This window comes from Ranitomeya variabilis, chromosome 8 (genome assembly GCF_051348905.1).
Source record: "Ranitomeya variabilis isolate aRanVar5 chromosome 8, aRanVar5.hap1, whole genome shotgun sequence".
Taxonomy (NCBI): Eukaryota; Metazoa; Chordata; class Amphibia; order Anura; family Dendrobatidae; genus Ranitomeya; species Ranitomeya variabilis.
This window is the reverse complement of record NC_135239.1, coordinates 155,320,222-155,342,244: the sequence shown is the minus strand read 5'-3', so window position 1 is coordinate 155,342,244 and position 22,023 is coordinate 155,320,222. Positions and strand designations below refer to the sequence as shown.

Below are 22,023 nucleotides of genomic sequence, written 5' to 3'. Positions count from 1 at the left end.
GATGTTGCCTTCCATCAGAGTCATTCATTGGGAAATACTCATGGCATATACTAACTGCTCCCATGTAATGTGAACAGAGCTTACAATTGTGATGCAAAATAAGTAAACTTTTTTTGTGAAGGACATATCAAAATAGTAGTATTACATGATAATTTAACTTTAAATGCAAACCTAATACTCTCTTCAAAATTACTTAAATTACCTGAGAGGATCTTCTAGCAATTCAAATATTCGCTACTCATGCCCCTAATGTGTTTTTTTCTTCTTTTTTGAAGGAACACTAATTTGAACAAGGCGTGTTCTGATTTTCTGAGTCACTTATGTAGCACTGTTTGGAATGCAAATTCAGCTAATGAGATAATATCTCAGAAAGGTAAGTGAAGAATGGATGATAGTGCCAAACGATTTCTGCAGAGTCTAGTAAGCTAAACCATAACATTTTTGCTAAGCCTCATTCCCTAAGTAGCCAGTATCTAAAATTGAGAGGCTTATTTAGAAATTAAAGTTTGTGTTTTACTGCAGATGAGTGAGCACTAAAATGTTCGGGTGCTCGTTGCTTGAACCAAGCAATTCCCAAAACTCGCTTGCTGTTTCGAGTAAGGCTGCAGTCACAATAGCAGTATTTGGTCAGTATTTTACATCAGTATTTGCAAGCCAAAACCAGGAGTGGGTGATAAATACAGAAGTGGTGCATGTGTTTCTATTATATTTTTCCTCTAATTGTTCCACTACTGGTTTTGGCTTACAAATACTGATGTAAAATACTGACCAAATACTGCTAGTGTGACGGCAGCCTAACGAGTATAATGGGAGTTAATGCGAAAGCCGAGATTTTTTCCGGCAGACCCTAAGGCCGGTTTCACACGTCAGTGGCTCCGGTACGTGAGGTGACAGTTTCCTCACGTACCGGAGACACTAACACACGTAGACCCATAAAAATCAATGCATCTGTTCAGATGTCATTGATTTTTTGCGGACCGTGTGCGGACCGTGTCTCCGTGTGCCAAACACGGAGACATGTCAGTGTTCGTGGGAGCGCACGTTTTACACGGACCCAATAGAGTCAATGGGTCCGCGTAAAACACGGACCTCACACGGACATTCTCCGTCTGGGGTCCGTGTGCGTGCCGGAGACAGCGCTACAGTAAGCGCTGTCCCCCCCACATGGTGCTGAAGCCGGTATTCATATCTTCCCTGTAGCAGCGTTTGCTATAGAGAAAATATGAAGAATAGTGTTAAAAATAAAGATTTAGGTGTCCGCCGCCCTCCCACCCCCTGTGCGCCCCCCCGCTGGTCAGAAAATACTTATCCGGGTCCCCCGTCGGCTGTCGCTCCTTCCTGGTCTGGCCGCGCCTCCTACTGTATGCGGTCACGTGGGGCCGATCAATTACAATCATGAATAGTCGGCTCCGCCCCTATGGAGGTGGAGCCACATATTCATGACTGTAAATGATCGGGCCCACGTGACCGCATGCAGGAGAAGCCGCGGCAAGACCAAGAAGGAGCGACAGCCGACGGGGGACCCGGGTAAGTATTTTCTGACCAGCGGGGGGGCGCACAGGGGGTGGGGGGGCGGCGGACACCTAAATCTTTATTTTTAACACTATTCTTCATATTTTCTCTGCAGCAAACGTTACTGCAGAGAGGATATGAATCGCAGCTTCAGCAGCTTCAGCACCATGCAGAGTGGGTACCACACGCTCCGTGTGGTACCCACTCGCCATACGGGCGGCACACGTGTGCCGCAGGTATGGCCTCCGTGAGTTCCCAGGCACACGGACACGGATAACTCCGGTACCGATTTATTCCGGTACCGGAATTATCTGGACGTGTGGGACAGCCCTAAAAGAGATCTGGCAGCGGTGAAAATGTTCAAATGGATGGGAAAAGTGTTGAATGGAAGGAAAACAGCCTGAGGAAGACCCCTGGAAGTATCTCTGACTTCCAGATCGGTGCTCAGAATAATGGTGTCACACTTTTACTCCACTTTCATAAGTGACAATAAAACATTGCAAGCCATATAAAAATTGAATTTTACAGGACAAAAATGATAAGAAACATTTTTTCCTGTATAATGACTTTTATAAGAGGCCACATTTTTAAAGGATATAAAAATATATATAATTTAAGTAAACCAAAATTGCTTTTTTTTTTAGGAAAAAATAGTAAATTTCAGTTTAATTTATGAAGGAAGCAAGAACTGCCAAAAATTAGGCACTCAGAGATCCTCATACACATTCTGTTCAAATTGTCATTATTGATACTCCTAGTCTCATAACGGCTATGCACTTTTGATGGTTATATACCAAGGAAATGTACTCCAGACCACGGAATAGTCTATGGATGAGCAATATAATATCAATACAATTTTGAACAAGTTTTTTGAGACTTATATAGCAACAAAATCTACCCAAGAATATGTAAATGTCTATGGATGAGAAATATATTATACCAATCAATTTGTTACAAGTTTTTATAGGCTCATATACCACAAAAATCTTCCCAAGAAGATGTAATAATGTAAGTTTTTTGAGGGTTATATACTAATGAGATGTACCCAAGAACACGTAACACACTATGAATGAGCAATATAATACCGATACATTTTTTAGCAAGGTTTTTGAGGTTTAATTATCAATGAAATGTAAACAAGAACACATACTACCCTATGGATGAGCAAAATAATACTGATACAATTTTTAACAAGTTTTTTGAGGGTTATATAGCAAAGAAATGTACTCAAGAAGACGTAATACCCTATGGATTAGCAATATAATACCAATACATTTTTTACATTTTTTTGGATGCTTATATAGCAGCGAAATGTACCCAAGTGTTAGGGCTAGCGGAACGCACCAAGTAATAGGGTGATAGATACGTGGTGCGTTCGCAGCCCGGGGTCCACCGTGCAGAGATACCTGCTGCAAGTAATGGCGGATGGACACTGAGCTCACATGTGGGTTAAACTTCACCGCGTGTGAAATGAAAGTGAGCTCTGTTGCCTAACAGAGTCGCGCTGTACACAGGGACTAAAACCCTAACTAAAAGTTAGCTCTGGAACTCTTCTGTGCTAACCGCACACATGAAGGAACCAGATGCTAAGCCAAGGCTAATTGCCCCCACTGACGCTAGCTGCCTGCCTGAGCAGGCTCCACTGCGGCTGAAGAAGTATGGGAGACCGCAGCGGACATGGCTCGAGATTCCCCCTGTGCAGCGGCAGGAACTCGACGCCTAACATTACCCCCCCTCCTCGGGCCCCCCTCCTTGGGCCTCGCTACGCTCAAAGACTGCAATGAGCAGCGGAGCCCGAATGTGCTCCACAGGCTCCCAGGTTCTATCCTCTGGGCCATGGCCCTTCCAGTCCACCAGATAGTATTTTTTGCCACGTACCACCTTGCACCCCAAGATAGAGTTCACCTCGTACTCATCTGTGGACGAACCCAATGTCCCAGCAGATGACTCAGAAAACCGGGGCATGTGGATGGGCTTTAAGAGGGATACATGAAAAGTGTTGGTGATGCCTAGGCGCAGAGGAATAGCCAAACGGTAGACCACAGGGTTGACTTGTTCCAGAACATTGAAAGGGCCTATGTAGCGAGGCGCAAACTTAGTGGACTCAACTCGCAGCCTGATGTTAAGGGCGGAGAGCCACACTAAGTCGCAAGGCGCAAAGGTCGGAGCGGAGCGCCGGTGTGCATCAGCAGAAACCTTCATTCTCTCCTTGAAGGCCCGGATGACATCCTGTGTGCGGTCCCAAATGGCATGTGCCTCCACCTCCCAGTCTGCCACCCTAGAATCGGTGGATGACACGGGCATGGGCACAGGAACACGTGGATGCTGGCCGTAATTAAGGAGAAATGGAGTCTGCCCGGTAGAGTTGGCAACGGCGTTGTTCAAAGCAAATTACGCCCAAGGTAACAAAGATGCCAGTCATCCTGCCTGGCGGAGACAAAATGTCTCAAGTATGTGACCAGAGTCTGGTTGGCCCTCTCTACCAACCCATTTGTCTCCGGATGGTATACAGAAGAGAGATTCAGCTCAATGCTGAGTAAACGACAGAGCTCTTTCCAGAACCGAGATGCAAACTGAGGACCCCGGTCACTGACAATTTTATCAGGCATGCCATGTAGACGGAAAACATGTTTTATGAACAACGCCGCTAAGGCCCATGCAGGAGGTAACCATGCAAGAGGAACCAAGTGCACCATTTTAGAAAAATGGTCGGTAACTACCCAGATAACTGTGTAGCTACGTGACTTGGGTAAGCCTACCGCGAAGTCCATCCCGACCATCTCCCAGGGCCTGTCTGCCACCGGCAGGGGGTAAAGTAGCCCAGCAGGCCGTTGCCAAGGAGCCCGATTCTTGGCACAGGAGACACACGCCCGAATATAGTCCCCGATGTCACGGGCCATATGTGGCCATCAGTACGTCCTCGCCAAAAGCTCAGATGTCCTCTTGGTCCCAAAATGTCCACCCACCCTGGACGAGTAAGCCCAAGAGAGCACCTCCTTTCACAAATTAGATGGAATGAAAGTCTTGCCTAGGGGCAAAGACTCTAGCGAAACCGGAGCCACAGTTCTCAGGCTCTCTGAAGGGACAATAAGCCGAGGCTCCTCCTCCTCCTCTGATGACACTAAGGAGCGGGAGAGAGCATCGGCACGAGTGTTCTTCTCCCCAGAGAGAAAATGGAGGGTAAAGTAGAACCGGGAGAAGAACAGGGACCATCTGGCCTGGTGAGAGTTTATCCGCTGCTCGGTTTGCAAATACACCATTTTTGTGGTCGGTGAAAACTTGGAAGGGAAAATGAGCCCCCTCCAGGAGGTGTCTCCACTCTGAAAAGGCCAACTTCATGGCTAGCAACTCCCTATCCCCGATGAAATAATTCTTCTCCACCGGTGTGAAGGTCTTGGAGAAGAAGAAGCAAGGATGCTTCCGACCTTGAGCATTCTTCTGGAAGAGGACTACTCTAGCACCGACGGAAGAGGCATCCATCTCCATGATAAATGGTTTATCAACATCGGGGCGATGTAAAATTGGAGCGCCAGCGAAGTGTGACTTGATAGAGAGGAAGGCCTTGGAGACCTCCTCCGACCACAATTTGGGATTAGCTCCCTTCTTGGTGAGGGCAACCAGAGGAGCTACCAAAGTTGAGAAGTGGGGAATGAACTGGCGATAATAGTTGATGAACCCCATAAAGCGCTGCACCGCTTTGAGAGAATGGGGTTCCTGCCAGTCCATCACAGCCTGTAGCTTGGTGGGATCCTGTTATGGACTGGTAATTTAGGAGCGACATGCGACTAGCTCTGAGCAGGTGGTAACTATACAGACCGCAGTTACTGATCTTAACACAACACTAGCAGTAGCCGTGGGATGTTCTTGTCACTCCCTGGACACCTCGTCACAGCCGGAGAACTAGCTACCCCTAAAGGTAGAAACAGGAAAGCTATCTTGCCTCAGAGAAAATCCCCAAAGGATAGGACAGCCCCCCACAAATATTGACTGTGAGAGGAGAAGGAAATGACATACGTAGTATGAAACAAGATTTAGCAAAGGAGGCCACTTCTAGCTAGATAGACAGTAAGGAAAGGACACTGTGCGGTCAGTAATAAAAACTAGAAAAAGTCCACCGCAGAGATATGCAAAAATCTCCACACCTGACTAAAGGTGTGGAGGGCAAAATCTGCAGCCCAGAGCTTCCAGCTTAGCTAAATAGATCCATACTGATAAGCTGGACAAATGAGCAAAACATAGAATGTGGTGAACAATAAGTCCACAACAAGTGGACTGCAAAAGGACAAGCAAGGACTTATCTTTGCTGAACTGGACAGAGTGTCAGGGAAATCCAAAAGAGCAGTGGCTCCAAGAAGGAACAATTGACAACTGGCATTGATTGAGGAATAAGGCCAGACTAAAATAGCCGAGCCAGAAAGACGATCAGTGCTAAATCCAAGAAGCCGCTATACCACTCAAAACCACAGGAGGGAGCCCAAGAGCAGAATTCACAAAAGTGCTACTTACAACCACCGGAGGGAGCCCAAGAGCGGAATTCACAACAGATCCATAGCCAATCCTTGGGCCGAGATGATATAGCCCAGGAAAGGCAAAGACTCCCGCTCAAACACACACTTTTCCAACTTGGCATAGAGGGAATTTGCCGTAGGAGGTCGAAGACTTTGCAAACATCTCTCCGGTGGGAGTCTATATCTGGAGAGTAAATGAGAATATCATTCAGGTAGACTACAACCGAGGTGGAGAGCATATCCCGGAAGATATCGTTCACAAAGTCTTGGAAAATGGACGGGGCATTACAGAGCCCGAAGGGCATCACCAGGTATTCATAGTGCCCATCCCTGGTGTTAAAAGCCATCTTCCATTCGTCCCCCTCACGGATGTGAATCAGGTTGTAAGCACCCCGCAGATCTAGTTTAGTAAACACCCTTGCTCCCCGAAGCCTATCAAAAAGCTCAGATATCAGGGGCAATGGGTACTTGTTCTTAACGGTGATGGTGTTAAGACCCCTGTAATCAATGCATGGACGTAATTCTCCGTTCTTCTTTTGCACGAAGAACCCAGACCCTGCAGGTGACACTGACTTCCTAATGAATCCTCTTGCCAGATTCTCCTGGATGTACTGAGACATTGCCTCCGTCTCCTGGATAGACAATGGGTAGACTCGACTCCGGGGAGGCTCAGTACCAGGCAAGAGGTCAATAGGACAATCATAGGGGCGCTGAGGCGGAAGGGTCTCCGCAGCCCTTTTGGAGAACACGTCCGCATAGGGCCAATATTGCTTGGGGAGAGAGGAAAGATCTGCGGGTACCTCAGTAGTAGCAACCTGAACGCATTTCCTCTGACATCTACCCCCACAAGATTCACTCCATCCCAAAATTCTGCCGGTGGACCACTCAATATGAGGGAAATGGTACCGTAGCCAAGGTATCCCTAACAGAACCTCATCAATTCCCTCAGGAATGACGAGCAGAGATATAATCTCCTGATGAGATGGCGACATAGATAGAGTAAATGGGATGTTCTGGTGTGTTATCTGTGAGGGCACTGTTGACCCATTCACCACTCGTACGGTCACTGGTTTGGTGAGCATCACCAGGGGTATTGCATGTCGTTGGGCGAAGGCAGATGACATAAAATTGCCCTCCGCCCCGGAATCCACGCAAAGCTCTACCGAATGAGTGGATAAGCCTATGGTAATTGTCCCCTTATGTTATAAACTTAGTGCTAAGTGCAGTGGAGATCAGTATCATGGGTCAGAAAAGAGGCCGAGAGACAACAGGTTAAGAGTTCAAGAATATTTATGATGGTATGCAGGTAAACAGCTATGACACAGCAGGTTAGTAGCAGACGGAGCTGAATAAGCAGTAAGCACATGTACAGACCGTGGAAGTCCAAGTATGTCAGGTCCAGAGACCTGGAGACCAGGCCAGGCCTCCCAGCAGGGAACAGTCCAGCAGCAGAGACGAGTGCAGAGCAGATCCAGGGAAACAAGTCTTACGATGAAGAGACGTAGATCCGAAGACAGATGGGGTATCCCAAGGTAATGAAGAAACCAGCAAGATAGCAGTTCTTCCAGCTTGATCACAAGTCCAGGAACAAGATACTCAAGCAATGAGTAATATACAGAGCTCCCTTATATACACCACAGACAGGAACAGGGAAAGTCTGACAGGAAGCAAGATGGCCCCCATGAGGCCAGTGACTCCATCTTAGATAAGGGCAAAAATAACCGAACTGAGGGCAACAGCAGACAGAAACAGATATACAGTCCAAATCCTTACACCTTAGAGGACAGTTTGGAGGAAAATGTCGCCATTTCTAGTGTACCTCCACCTACTACCACTAGACGCTGACTTTTCCCCGACCGCCGGGGACATCTAGTGGCAAGATGTCCTGAATGCCGGCAGACATGACAGACCTTGAGTGCACGAGCGGTCCGGGACTTAGATCCCACTCGTGACACCTCCATGGCCTCATGTGACTCGGGTGCCTGGACCGGAGATTCCAAAGGTTTGGTGAAGGTGGGAACCAGCCGAAACCTCTGCCTACACTGGGCTCACTCTAACTTCCGCTCGTTAAAACAGAGGTCAATGTGAGTGGATCCAGCTATTAGCTCCTCCATTAGCTAGCCCCCTCCAAAATACAGAGATGAGGGCTTTATCTGACCACTCCAGCTCAGATGCTAACATCCGGAAGTGGATAGCAAAATGGCTGACCATGGACGAGCCCTGAGTCAATGCCAACAGTTGGAGTGCCATATCATGGGTGACTCGAGGTCCCAAAAAGACCTGTTTCAGAGTGCTCAAGAACAGCAGAGCACTCTGCACCACATGATCACCATGCTACCACAGCGGCGTAGCCCACTCCAATGCCCTGTCCGACAGAAGAGATATAACGAATGCCACCTTTGCCCGCTCTGTGGGAAAACATGCAGCCAGGAGCTCGAGGTGTATTGCGCACTGGCTCACAAAACCCCTACAAGATGCACTATCACCAGAGTATTTATCTGGCAGCGGGAGGCGAGATAAGGTCGGAACAGGGGTGGCAGTGGACAAACTTGCTGCAGCCACGCTTGCAGCCTGAACAGCTACGGCGAAAACATCCACAGCTGAGGTTGTGCGCTCGAGAGCCGCCAACCTGCCCTCCAGCTGCTGGATGTACCGCAGCAGTTGCTGTTCGTCCGCCATTACTAGCCAGACCCTGGCGCTGGTATACTGTTAGGGCTAGCGGAACGTACCAAGTAATAGGGTGATAGATACGTGCTGCGTTCGCAGCCCAGGGTCCACCGTGCAGAGATACCTGCTGCAAGTAATGGCGGATGGACACTGAGCTCAAACGTGGGTTAAACTTCACCCCGTGTGAAATGAAAGCGAGCTCTGTTGCCTCACAGAGTCGCGCTGTATACAGGGACTAAAACCCTAACTAAAAGTTGTGCTTGCTCTGGAACGCTTCGGTGCTAACCAGATACTAAGCCAAGGCTAATTGCTTCCACTGACGCTAGCTGCCTGCCTGAGTGTACAGCCCCAAGGCTAAACAGACTCACACCACTTATATACAGTGTGGCAGAGTATCCACTGGAACTGCCAAACACAAATGATACTAGCGCATGGCCATGCGGCCATGCGAACCTTTTATAGCTGTAGCAGTTCAGGACCTTCCTAGTGGACCAATAAGAGCTGCTACAGGATCAGAGCGTGTCACCCCCGACCTCCAATGAGAGGTCTTCCCCTGGGCATGCTCAGGAGGGGAAAAGCAGGACTTAGTCCAAGGAGCGCCTGCTCGCCGCCGAACAGCACTAGTTATAATGGCTGAACCTGGAAGGGCAGCAGTAACCAAACATGCAGTATCTGTCCTGGCCAGGCGCTGGGACCGACGTCTCCGCTGAGCAGGCTCCACTGCAGCTGGAGAAAAATGGGAGACCGCAGCGGACATGGCTCGAGATTCCCCCTGTGCAGCAGCAGGAACTCGACGTCTAACACCCAAGAACACGTAATACTGTTCTCCCCCTTACAAGTTTATGGGTTATATAACACAAAAAAGTAACACAGATTATGTGATACTTAATGGGTCAAAATATATTCAATTTTTCACCCCCAGAAAAAAACCTGCAGCTATATAATTTGCCAACGGACTGCACAGCCCTAATCCCTGTCTACAGACTGAATTCTGTCACTTTCTCTGCTCTTGCGACTCTTTCTCCTTCCCTAGGCTAAATGCAGATTGTATGTGATACAAACAGCAAAGCAAGCAATAGCACTTAGAAGGCTCAGGTTCAGCACCAACACAGGCCTCTGATTCGTTATACTGTGCATACAGGGTTAGACAAGAACTCTCTCTCTCTTCAGTGCGAAGTGTCACAGAGCTGTGCAATGGCGTCAGTGTGCTGAGTTGGGCAGAGTCTGTTCTTTTATAATCCCTGATGATGTCACATGGCCAGCCAATCACAGTAATTCCACCACCCAGATGGCTACGGCACTAAAGTGATGCACAGGCAATTCCTACTTGCTTATTGGCTGTGTAACAGGTGCCAAAAATGCAGAGATTCAAGTTTTACATAGAGCACTGCCCATTACACGCGGAGTAACGAGTATATCCGAGCACCGTGATACTCAAGTGATAACCGAGTATCACTGATAACGTTCGCTGATCCCTAGTTTTTACAAAACTGTGGCAGAATTTTTTTGCAGAATTTTCGAAATATACTGTGGAAAAATTAACTTTATAATGTGCAAAATTACATTTGGTGTACAAGCAATTACAAGTGATTGTTCACACAACTTGTTGTCATCATGTAGCAATAGGTTTAAGATATATTATATAGCAGGAATTACGGTCAAAAGTGTCCAATTTGGGAATTCTGGAAGTATGGATGTAATGTACAGCACTGTGCAAAAGTTTTAAGCAGCTGTGGATAAAAAAGCACAAAATGCTTTCAAATATATAAGTGATAATAGTTTATTTTTATCAATTAACAAAATGCAAAGTGAATTAACAACTGATAAATCTAAATCAAATCAATATGTGGTGTGACCCCTCCCCCTTATTTCAAAACAGCATCAATTCTTCTAGGTACACTTGTACATAGTGTGGAAGGTTGGCTAACTCAGCTGTACACAAAGGAACACTTTATATTCACGTTTCTGGGTGATTTATTGCTTCATAAACCATAAAGCCAAAATAGTTAAACAAAAACAGTCTTTCTGGCACAAATTAAAATAAAAAAAGTCCATACAAAAGCCCTCCCCAGTATGGCTCGAGCCATCTGGGACAGAAACACACGGCAGCTCCCACCAGAGCTTCAGCCTGGAGGCTTCCTTCCTCCAAACAGACCAGACAGAAAAAAACAGTAGCTGGACATTTAGCTCCCTGCAACCACACTCTTTGAAGTGGAGATATCTCTTAGGCTGGTGTCACACTCAGCGTATGAAAATACTGTCCGTTTTTTATGGCCGTAATACGCAGAAATGTTCCCAAAATAGTGATCCGTATATCATCCGTAGGCAGGGTGTGGCAGCGTATTTTGCGCATGTCATCCTCCGTATGTAATCCGTATGGCATCCGTACTGCGATATTTTCTCGCAAGCTTGCAAAACCGACATCTAATGGATTTATGTGCTCAAATGTTCGTTAAAACATATATACAGTATATATATATATATATATATATATATATATATATGTCATTGAGACATATATATATATATATATATATATATATATTTATATTTAATTCAGCGCTAGATAGCATAAAAGCCGGTAATTCAATTGCCGGCTTTTGCTATCTCCTTCCCAAACCCGACATGATGTGAGACATGGCTTACATACAGTAAACCATCTCATATCCCTTTTTTTTTTTGCTTATTCCACTCTACTAATGTTAGTAGTGTGTATGTGCAAAATTTTGGCCCTCTAGCTATTAAATTAAAGGGTTAAATCGCGGAAAAAATTGGCGTGGGCTCCCGCGCAATTTTCTCCGCCAGAGTGGTAAAGCCAGTGACTGAGGGCAGATATTAATAGCTTACAGAGGGTCCATGGTTATTGGCCCCCCTGGCTAAAACATCTGCCCCCAGCCACCCCAGAAAAGGCACATCTGGAAGATGCGCCTATTCTGGCACTTGGCCTCTCTCTTCCCACTCCCGTGTAGCGGTGGGATATGGGGTAATGAAGGGTTAATGTCACCTTGCTATTGTAAGGTGACATTAAGCCAGATTAATAATGGAGAGGCATCAATTATGACACCTATCCATTATTAATCCAATAGTACGAAATGGTTAATAAAACACACACATTATTACAAAGTACTTTAATGAAATAAAGACACAGGGTGTTTTAATATTTTATTAGACTCTTAATCCACCTGAAGACCCTCGCTCTGTAAAAAAGGAAAAATAAAAAACAACAATATCCCATACCTTCCGTCGTTCTGGTCACGTCCCACGATGTAAATTCATCTGAAGGTGTTAAATCATTTTACATCCAGGAGCTCTGCTAATGCAGTTGTGCTCATGGATGTAAAACCCCGGGGAATGAATGGAAAGCAGGGGAATGTCCTGTAGTTACCTCGAGTCGTGGTGATGCGCCCTCTGCTGGATGTCCTCATACGAACTCGAGCGTGGCAAAAATTCCCAGCCTCGAGTTCATGCTGGAGACAAACTTTGGGTTTCACATCACACAGCATAACAACCTTTGCGACACATATCTCCCCTCACATATGGCGCCAATGACCCTATCACATATCCCCCTCTGCCCAAAGCTAGGGGTTTTGGCACCTTCGGACACCAAACAGAGAGAGAGGGCATCTACGTTAACGTGTAGCTTCCCGGGCCTATGTTCTACATGGAACCTGAAATCCTGTGAGGCCTAAGAATCACCTACTCACCCTTAAAAATTTTTTCCCTTAACCATCTCAGATGGGCATGGTCTGACACAAGTTTAAACCTGTGGCCGAGTAGGTAATACTTCAGTGTATCCACGGCCCATTTTAAAACTGATCACTCCTACCCGACTGGCATATTTTATCTCGCATGACGAGAGCTTCTGACTCAGATACACGACAGGATGTTCTTCTCCATTTACTTCCTAAGACAGCAGGGCTCCCAAGCTGACTTCTGACGCATATGTCTGCACCACAAATTCTTTGCTGAAGTCTGGTGCGACCAGAGATGAATGTTTGCTCAGAGCCCGCTTCAGCTCCTGAAATGCCATCTCTGTCTCAACAGTCCATTTAATTATTGTTGATTTGGTGCCTTTAATGAGATTAGTCAATGGTGTGGTGATTATGGCGAAATATGTGATAAATTGCCTGTAATATCCCACAATTTCAAATCATCTCAACCTTGTTTATTTGTGTCTTGATTTCACCCTTCCCGACGACATAGCCTAAGTATTTGGCCTCTTCCTTTCCTATGGCTCACTTTTTCAGATTTATGGTGAACCCCACATTTCTTGAAGCATCCTGAACTGCCTGAACCTTTGGCAGATGACTAGCCTAGTCAGACTGAAGACCACAATGTCATCAAGGTACGCTGCGGCATACTTCTTATGCGGAACTAGGATCCGATCCATAGCCCTCTGGAATGTTGCCGGGGCCTCCTGCAGTCAAGGGCATTCTGGTGCATCGAAACACCAATCAGGTGTCGAGAAGGCCATCTTCTCCTTGTCATTCTGGGACATGGGGATCTGCCAATAGCCCTTCATTAGGTTGAGGGTTGTAATATACCCAGCGAGTCCAAGTCTCTCAAAGAGTTCGTCCACGTGGGGCATCGAATATGCATCAAAACTTGAGACCTCTTTCAGCCTGCGGTAGTCATTACAAAACTGCCACTCACCGTCTGGCTTTGGCACAAGGACAATGGGACTCGACCATCCACTTTTTCACACCTCTATCACCCCGAGGTCTATTATCCTTTTCACCTCATTTGATATCACCTCCTGACATCCTTCAGGAATTCTATAGGGCTTGAGGTTCACCCTTACATGCGGTTCTGTCAACACGTCATGCTCCACCACCTGTCAATGACCTGGCATCTCAGAGAACAGATCACGGTTCAGCTGCAACAGCTCCTGACACTGTTGCCTCTGAGATGGTGTTAGAGTCTCTGCAATGTTGACATCATTCACTGTGGCTTTGGGACTGGCTCCCAGGCAAAGGGTTTCCAGCGATTCCCAATCTCGCCAGAGCTTGAGCAGATTCACATGACATATTTGGTGCTGCTTCCTTCGATCTAACTGGTCTACCTTGTAATTCACCTCACCCAGCTTTTGCACCACCTCATATGGGCCATGCCACTTGGCTAGGAACTTGTTCTCCACTGTGGGGATAAGCACTAGCACACAGTCTCCGGGCTGCAACTGCCTCAGCCTCTCTGATAGGTTATACACTCTTGCCTGTGCCTCCTGTGCCTGGAGAAGATGCTCCTTCACAATAGGCATTACTTTAGCCATCTTCTCCTGCAGCTGGACGACATGCTCTATGATGCTTTGGTGTGGCGTGACCTCGGCTTCCCAGGTTTCCTTGATGATGTTCAGGAGCCCTCACGGATGTCGACCATACAGGAGCTCGAATATAGAGAAGCCAGTGGAGGCTTGAGGAACTTCTCTGATGGAGAAGAGCAGAAATGGAAGTAGATTGTCCCAGTCTCAATTGTCCTTCTTAATAACCTTCTTGAGCAGGGCAGTTAAGTTTTTATTGAAGCACTCTACTAGGCGGTCTGTCTGCAGATGGTAAACTAAGGTTAGCAGCTGAGCAATCTGGATGACACTACACAGCTCTTTCATTACCTTGCTCATCAATGGGGTTCCCTGGTTTGTAAAAATCTCCTTCAGTAGGCCTGTCCCAGCAAAAATATGAAATGGTTCCCAGGAGATACTCTTGATCAAAGAGTTCCTTAGTGGTACTGCTTCAGGACACTGGGTCGCATTGTCCATGACGACTAGGATATATATGTGAGTAGATGAAGAGGTTATCTGGCAGGTGGGGCAGGACCTACAAAAATTCAGGATCTCACGGTAACATCCCAGCCAATAGAACATCTACATTGTTTTCTCCTGCATTTTCTCTACCCCCAGATGTCCCCCCAAAACATGCGATTGTGCCATATCTAAAATCCTCCGCCGGTAGGGTCCTGGAACAAATAGCTGCTCTACTACCTCACTTCCCCTCAGTGTGGTCACCCGATACAATAACTCACCATATAACTCGCAAAGTGTGGGTATCTGGTTTCAACCCCAGGCTCTTGAGCAACCCCATAGATCACAGACACATTTTCAAATGATTTTTGTAGGGTAAGATCCTGCATTTGAGCAGTCCACAAATTTTTTCCAGAAACCCCGAGTTCAGAATCCTTGGTCTCACTGGTCACCGTTTCTTCCTCATCACCAGCTAGGACACACAAGGGGAACTTCTCCAACTGCTATGGGGATACATCAGGGTTGATCTGGCTCCTGTATGAGTTACTTGGCACCCCTGCCTTTTCCTACAAGTCCCAGAACAGGGTGAAGTCCCGCCCGATTATCACAGGGTGTAGCAAGTCTCTCACTACCCCAACCCTATGGAACTCCATATCCTAGCTCGTTTTTTATGACACTCTGGCAATAGGGTAGTCCTTGGTGTCCCCGTGGATGCAGTTGACACCAACATGTTTCCCTGGGATCAACTGGTGGGGGAGTGTGGCTCCTTATCAGAGTCACCAAACTCCCTGAGTCCAAGAGTCCTGACACCAGTTCTCCGTTTGTTGTGACCAGACATGACTGCGTCCCCTTCATGTGTTGATAGTCCACACTGCAGGTGGGATAGGAACAGTACGAAGAACGCCTCCCTAGGCTGCAGTCCATCTGCTCATAGGATATAGGAAAACGGGCAGCTATGTGTCCAGGCCCGTGGCATCTCCAGCAGAACAGGTCTTTACCAGCAGCCTTTGGTTAACCCTCAGTGACTCCTTGGGATCTCGGACTCCCCCTAGTGGTGGCTCTACTACCCCTATTTTGGGACTCGGGCTCCCACCAGGGCTGGTGTTAGACAAAGTGGGGCCCTAGGCAAAAATTTAAAGTGGGGCCCCAAATGCTAACATTGTAAAATCACACAAACATTTAAGTTACATTACATGAGCAGGATGCGGATACAGTTGGTGGAGGGGCCTGGAGCCAGTGCTCACACTGTGGCCCCCATATTTAGGGGCCTTACATCGGCCAACAGGTCTGCCACTGTTAGCTGTATACAGGGGCGTTGCTAGGGTCAGAAAAGATTGGGGGCCCAAGCCCCAAGACAAAGAGTTGCCCCCAACCCCCTCTTAATTTTTTTTTAACACCACATATAATACAGTGATAACTCTTTGAGTACAGATAATCTATATATATAAGAGGCATCGTGATTACTTGCTAATCCTGCCCCCTGCACAGTAGCTCCGCCCCCACCACATCACCACACATAATCCTGCCCCCCACCCCATTACCACACGCAATCTCGCCCCCACCACATCACCACACATAATCCCGCCCCTTCAACACATCACCACACATAATCCCGCCCCCCAACACATCACCACACAATCCCGCCCCCCAACCATCACCACACATAATCCCGCCCCCCCACCCCATTACCACACATAATCCCGCCGCCACCACATTACCACACATAATCCCGCCGCCACCACATTACCACACATAATCCTGCCCCCCAACACATCACCACACATAATCCCGCCCCCCCACCCCGTAACCACACATAATCCCGCCCCCCCACCCCATTACAACACATAATCCTGCCCACCACCCCATTACCACACATAATCCAGCCCCCACACCACATTACCACATACAATCCCGCCCCCCACCACATTACCACACATAATCCTGCCCCCCCACATTACCACACATAATCCCGCCCCCACCACATTACCACACATAATCCCTCCCTCCCACCACATCACCACCCATAATCCCATCACCCCACATTACTACACATAATCCCGCCCCCACATCACCACACGTAATCCCACCACCCCACATTACTACACATAATCCCACCCCCACCACATTACCACAGATAATCTCACGGCCCACCACATTACCACACATAATCCCGCCCCCACCACATTACCACACATAATCCCGCCCCCCAACCACATTACTACAGATAATCCCCCACATTACCAAACATAATCCCGCCCCCACCACATTAGCACAGATAATCCCGCCCCCAACCACATTACCACACATAATCCCACCCCCACCACATTACCACACATAATCCCGCCCCCCCACCACATTACCACACATAATCCCGCCCCCACACCCCATCACCACACATAATCCTGCCCCCCCACCCCTTCGCCACACATAATCCCGCCCCCCACCCCATCGCCACACATAATCCCGCCCCCCACAACATTGCCACACATAATCCCGCTCCCACCACATCACCACACATAATCCCGCCCCCCCACAACATCACCACACATAATCCTGCCCCCCCACCACATTACCACACATAATCTCGCCCCCCCAGCACATTACAACACATAATCCCGCCCCCCACCACATTACCACACATAATCCCCCCACCACATTACCACACATAATCCCACCCCCCACCACATTACCACACATAATCCCGCCCCCACCACATTACCACACATAATCTGGCCCCCTCACCACATTACCACACATAATCCCGCCCCCCACCACATTACTACAGATAATCCCGCCCCCATCACATTACCACACATAATCCCGCCCCCCACCACATTACCACAGATAATCCCGCCCCCACCACATTACCACACATAATCCCACCCCCACCACACATAATCCCGCCCTCCACCACATTACCACACATAATCCCGCCCCCCACCACATCACCACACATAATCCCGCCCCCCACCACATTACTACACATAATCTCGCCCCCACCACATTACCACACATAATCCCGCCCCCCACTTCAGCACCACACATAATCCCACCCTCCCACCACATTACCACAGATATTCCCGCCCCCCACCACATTACCACACATAATCCCACCCCCACCACACATAATCCCGCCCTCCACCACATTACCACACATAATCCCCCCCACCACATCACCACACATAATCCCGCCCCCACCACATTACTACACATAATCCCGCCCCCACCACATTACCACACATAATCCCGCCCCCCACTTCAGCACCACACATAATCCCACCCTCCCACCACATTACCACAGATATTCCCGCCCCACACCACATTACCACACATAATCCCACCCCCACCACACATAATCCCGCCCTCCACCACATTACCACACATAATCCCTCCCACCACATCACCACACATAATCCCGCCCCCACCACATTACTACACATAATCCCGCCCCCACCACATTACCGCACACAATCCCGCCCCCGCACCACATTACCACACATAATCCCGCCCCCCACCCCATTACCACACATAATCCTGCCCCCCACCACATCACCACATTTAATCCCGCTGCCCCAACACATCACCACACATAATCCCGCCCCCCACCTCATTACCACACATAATCCCACCCCCCACCACATCACCACACATAATCCCGCCCCCCAACACATCACCACACATAATCCCGCCCCCTACCCCATTACTACACATAATCCTGCCCCCCCACCCCATTACAACACACAATCCCGCCCCCCCACCCCATCACCACACATAATCCCGCCCCCCACCACATTACTACAAATAATCCTGCCCCCCACCACATTACCACACATAATCCAGCCCCCCACCACATTACCACACATAATCCCGCCCCCCACCACATCACCACACATAATCCAGGCCCCCCACCATATTACCACACATAATCCCGCCCCCCACATTACCACACATAATCCCGCTCCCCCACCACATCACCACACATAATCCCGCCCCCCACCACATTACTACACATAATCCCGCCCCCCAACACATCACCACACATAATCCCGCCCCCACCACATCACCACACATAATCCCGTCCCCACATCACCACACATGATCCCGCCCCCCAACACATCACACATAATCCCGCCCCCCTACCCCATTACAACACATACTCCCGCCCCCCCACCCCATTACCACACATAATCCTGCCCCCCCACCCCATTACCACACATAATCCCGCCCCCCACCCCATCACCTCACATAATCCCACCTCCCACCCCATCACCACACATAATCCCGCCCCCCACCCCATCACCACACATAATCCTGCCCCCAACACATCACAACACTATTGTTATTAACTTCATTTTAAGTTAATTTACCACCTGCGTAAGCGCTATTGAATGTTGACATTATTTACTTTAGTTTAATCGCCAGCAGCGTTAATTAGATAGCATTGAGCGTGCTGAGCGTTAGCTGGCTGGAAACAGCTAGTTTAGTATATATCACATGCAGTCCTATGTAACACCACAGATAGACATGGCGTTTCAGAGTAAGACTATGTTCTCATGCAGCATTTTTTTCAGTAGCCAAAACCTTTTCTATTAGCAGTGAAGCGATAGCCAGGGGACCACCACGGTGCAGGAGGACTACTGTACACAAGATGAGATGCAAACAACAAAGGGTAGATTTATTGGGAGGCAAGGAATGAAGTGGGTGAGGAAGATGCAAACAGGGGTATGCAATGGCAAGAGACACTTTACAAGAGTTATGAACTTTATCTTGTCCTTAAAACAGCACGGTGCTACAAGCAGGAACAGACTCACGGTGATATTGGGGACTCAGGTCCAGTCCCAGGGGGGCCCCCAGCAGTCTAATATGGCGGTGCACACAGATTTCTGTCAGCTCTGTGAAACGTGGTCTTCTCCTTGCTTCTGGGTCCTAGGGATGCTCCTGGAAACTGTAAGTCCCTTTCTCAGTAACTTCGTGGCTTCACAAACTAGCACAGAACAGCCACCTTTGCTGTACCCGGAAAGTCTTGCAAATTTCACAAGTACACTGCGTCCCAGGCTGTGGGACCTTTCTTGTAGCAAACAGCACACAGTTCTCTCTGTCGCAGCTTCAGCTCACACACACAGTTCAGGCTCAACTCCTCCCCTTATTCTAGGGCAGTTCATCTTCACAGTCTATAGCAGGGGGGAAGCAGAACATTCCATCACACCAAACAAGGGGGTGCTGCCTCTTAAAGTGGCAGCATGTTACTGTCCATAACAGCACCACCCTCTTACATGCCTACCTTCTTAATGATGGTCATCCTCAGCCATCACAGCATCAAGGTCGAAGCGTAATGAAGGAATGTGCAATGCAGAAACAGCACCTATAGAGGAGGCAACAAAGTTGGAAAAACAGACAGAGCACACTGTTCTACATATCGGACTGGTGGAACCCCTGCATTAGACCTCTGGGATCTCCGGAGCACTTGGCTGTCAGGCAAGGCTTGACTGTCTTCCAGAGGAACACTTGCTGCAGGAGTCATCGTGGGCTCTTGTCTGGTCTCGTTCTCGCGTGGCGGTACTGGTACATCCATGGGATTACCGTCTCTGTGCGGCTGAGGACCCCATACATCAGGGACGGTCCACCACTCAACATCGATTTCACCATCAGGCATGACAGATTCGGGAAGTGGAGTAGCGCCTTCAGGCGACAATGGCGTAGAACAGATCTCAGACTGGCAGGGCCTCAGCATATTTCTGTGAAGTACTCTAGGGGCGGACGCCCCACTCTCAATTTGCACCTTGTAGACAGGGCCATTAGCATACACTCGCTTGATTACTCTATAAGGCTGTACTTCCCATCTCTCACTTAGTTTTCCCTTGGGGCGCTTCTCTCTGACTAACACGGTCTCCGGGTTGGAGTGGTAACTCTTGAGTCGGTTTACGGCCTGTATGCTCTTTTTCTTGCAGCTGCTGACCCGCCAACCGCCGTATCGTTTGTAGTCATTGCCGATGCTCTTTCACCCATGAGGTGACCGTTCGCTCCATCAGCTCCTCTGGCTGTTCCAAATTCAGCTCAATGATCTCCCATCCAGTTCTTCCAAACAGCAGTAGATAGGGGGTATAACCCGTGGTGGAGTGGACCCGATTGTTGTAGGTCCAGACCAACTCTGGCAGGTAGTCTGGCCAACACGCCTTCTTATCCTACTCCAACGTTCTCAGCATTTGAAGTAAGGTTCGGTTGAAGCGTTCACATGCTCCGTTGCCTTGAGGATGGTAAGGGGTGGTAAGGGACCGCTCGATGCCATACATACGATACAGTTCTTCCATCACATTGCCTTGGAAACAAGCGCCTTGGTCGGAGTGGATGTACTTTGGGCACCCATACACCCGGATGAAGTCTTGACAGATGGCTCGCGCCGCCGACTATGCAGTCTGATCTCTAGTCGGGGTAACTACTGCGAACTTGGAGAAATGATCAGTCATCACCAAACAGTACTGTAGCCGCCGGGCCGAGTGTCCCACGAGGAGATAGTCGATCATCAAGACTTCTAGCGGTTCCTTAGTTTGTATGGTCTGGATGGGTGCTCTCTGTTTGGTACTCTTAATGAGGTCGCATACTCGACATTTCCGGCAAACCTCTTCCACCACAGACTCCAACCGGGGGCAATACACATATCGCTGTAACCATTGGTAGGTCTTTGTGGGCCCGAAGTGAGCTCCAAATTCGTGGGCTTCTCTAGCTACTTCTTGAGCCATTCTTCCTGGGATGACCACCTGCCACCTTACTTCCATATCTTTTGGCTGTTGTCTCTTGCGATATAACATTGATTCTCGCACTTCCAGTCTATCCCACTGGTGTAAGATACTCTTCATTTCAGTGTCCAGATCATCTCTCTCTTGTTTGCCAGGCTTCCGCTTCTGAGTTACCCACCATTTCATCTGTCTCAGCCCTTCGTCTTCATCCTGAACATGTCCCCATTAGTGTTGAGCGATACCTTCTGATATCAGAAAGTATCAGTATCGGATTGGATCGGTCGATATTAAAAAAATATCGGCTATCGCCGATACCGATACCCGATACCAATGCAAGTCAATGGGACCAAAATATTGGAATTAAAATAAACCCTTTCTTTCCTTGTAGGTTCACTCTACATGAAGGAAAACAACTAAGAATAATGTAGGATGTATTGGGGGAGGTGGTGGAGACATTAAAGGCATAGAGGTTTAGCCCAATCAAATAGAATAGCAGGAATTTTAATTTTTTTTTTAAGACGTTCGGAGTTAGGCTACTTTCACACTAGCATTTTTCTGCAGATGTCCAAATGTGTCGTTTTGTGTCAAAAACGGATGCGTCAAAAATAGTGAAAAACGTATGCAACGCATACAGCATTTCGACGGATCCGTCGCAAATCCGCTAAACGTTTCCATCGAAATACTGTATGCATTGCATCCGTTGCATCCGTTTTTACCATCCTTGCATCCGTTTTTATGACGGATCCATTTTTAAAATGGGAGGCTCCCAAATTTGATTGGTTACTGGAAAATATGGAAAACTATATACTGACTGTTTTTACATCCCATCTTTGAGGGTTTTAGTTTGTGGCAGAGATGGAGTGAGTAC

At 48.1% G+C, this 22,023-nt stretch overlaps 1 protein-coding gene across 2 annotated transcripts in view; it reads left to right on the top strand.

Annotated features, from left to right (window-relative positions):
• Nucleotides 1-22,023, top strand: part of MEI1 (meiotic double-stranded break formation protein 1) — a 1,359,645-nt gene that overhangs the window by 787,692 nt on the left and 549,930 nt on the right. For both annotated transcript variants that reach the window (XM_077277434.1, XM_077277433.1), the window contains one exon: nt 276-373. In XM_077277434.1, coding sequence (XP_077133549.1) covers nt 276-373 — 98 coding nt within the window. The remainder of the gene's footprint in view (nt 1-275; nt 374-22,023) is intronic.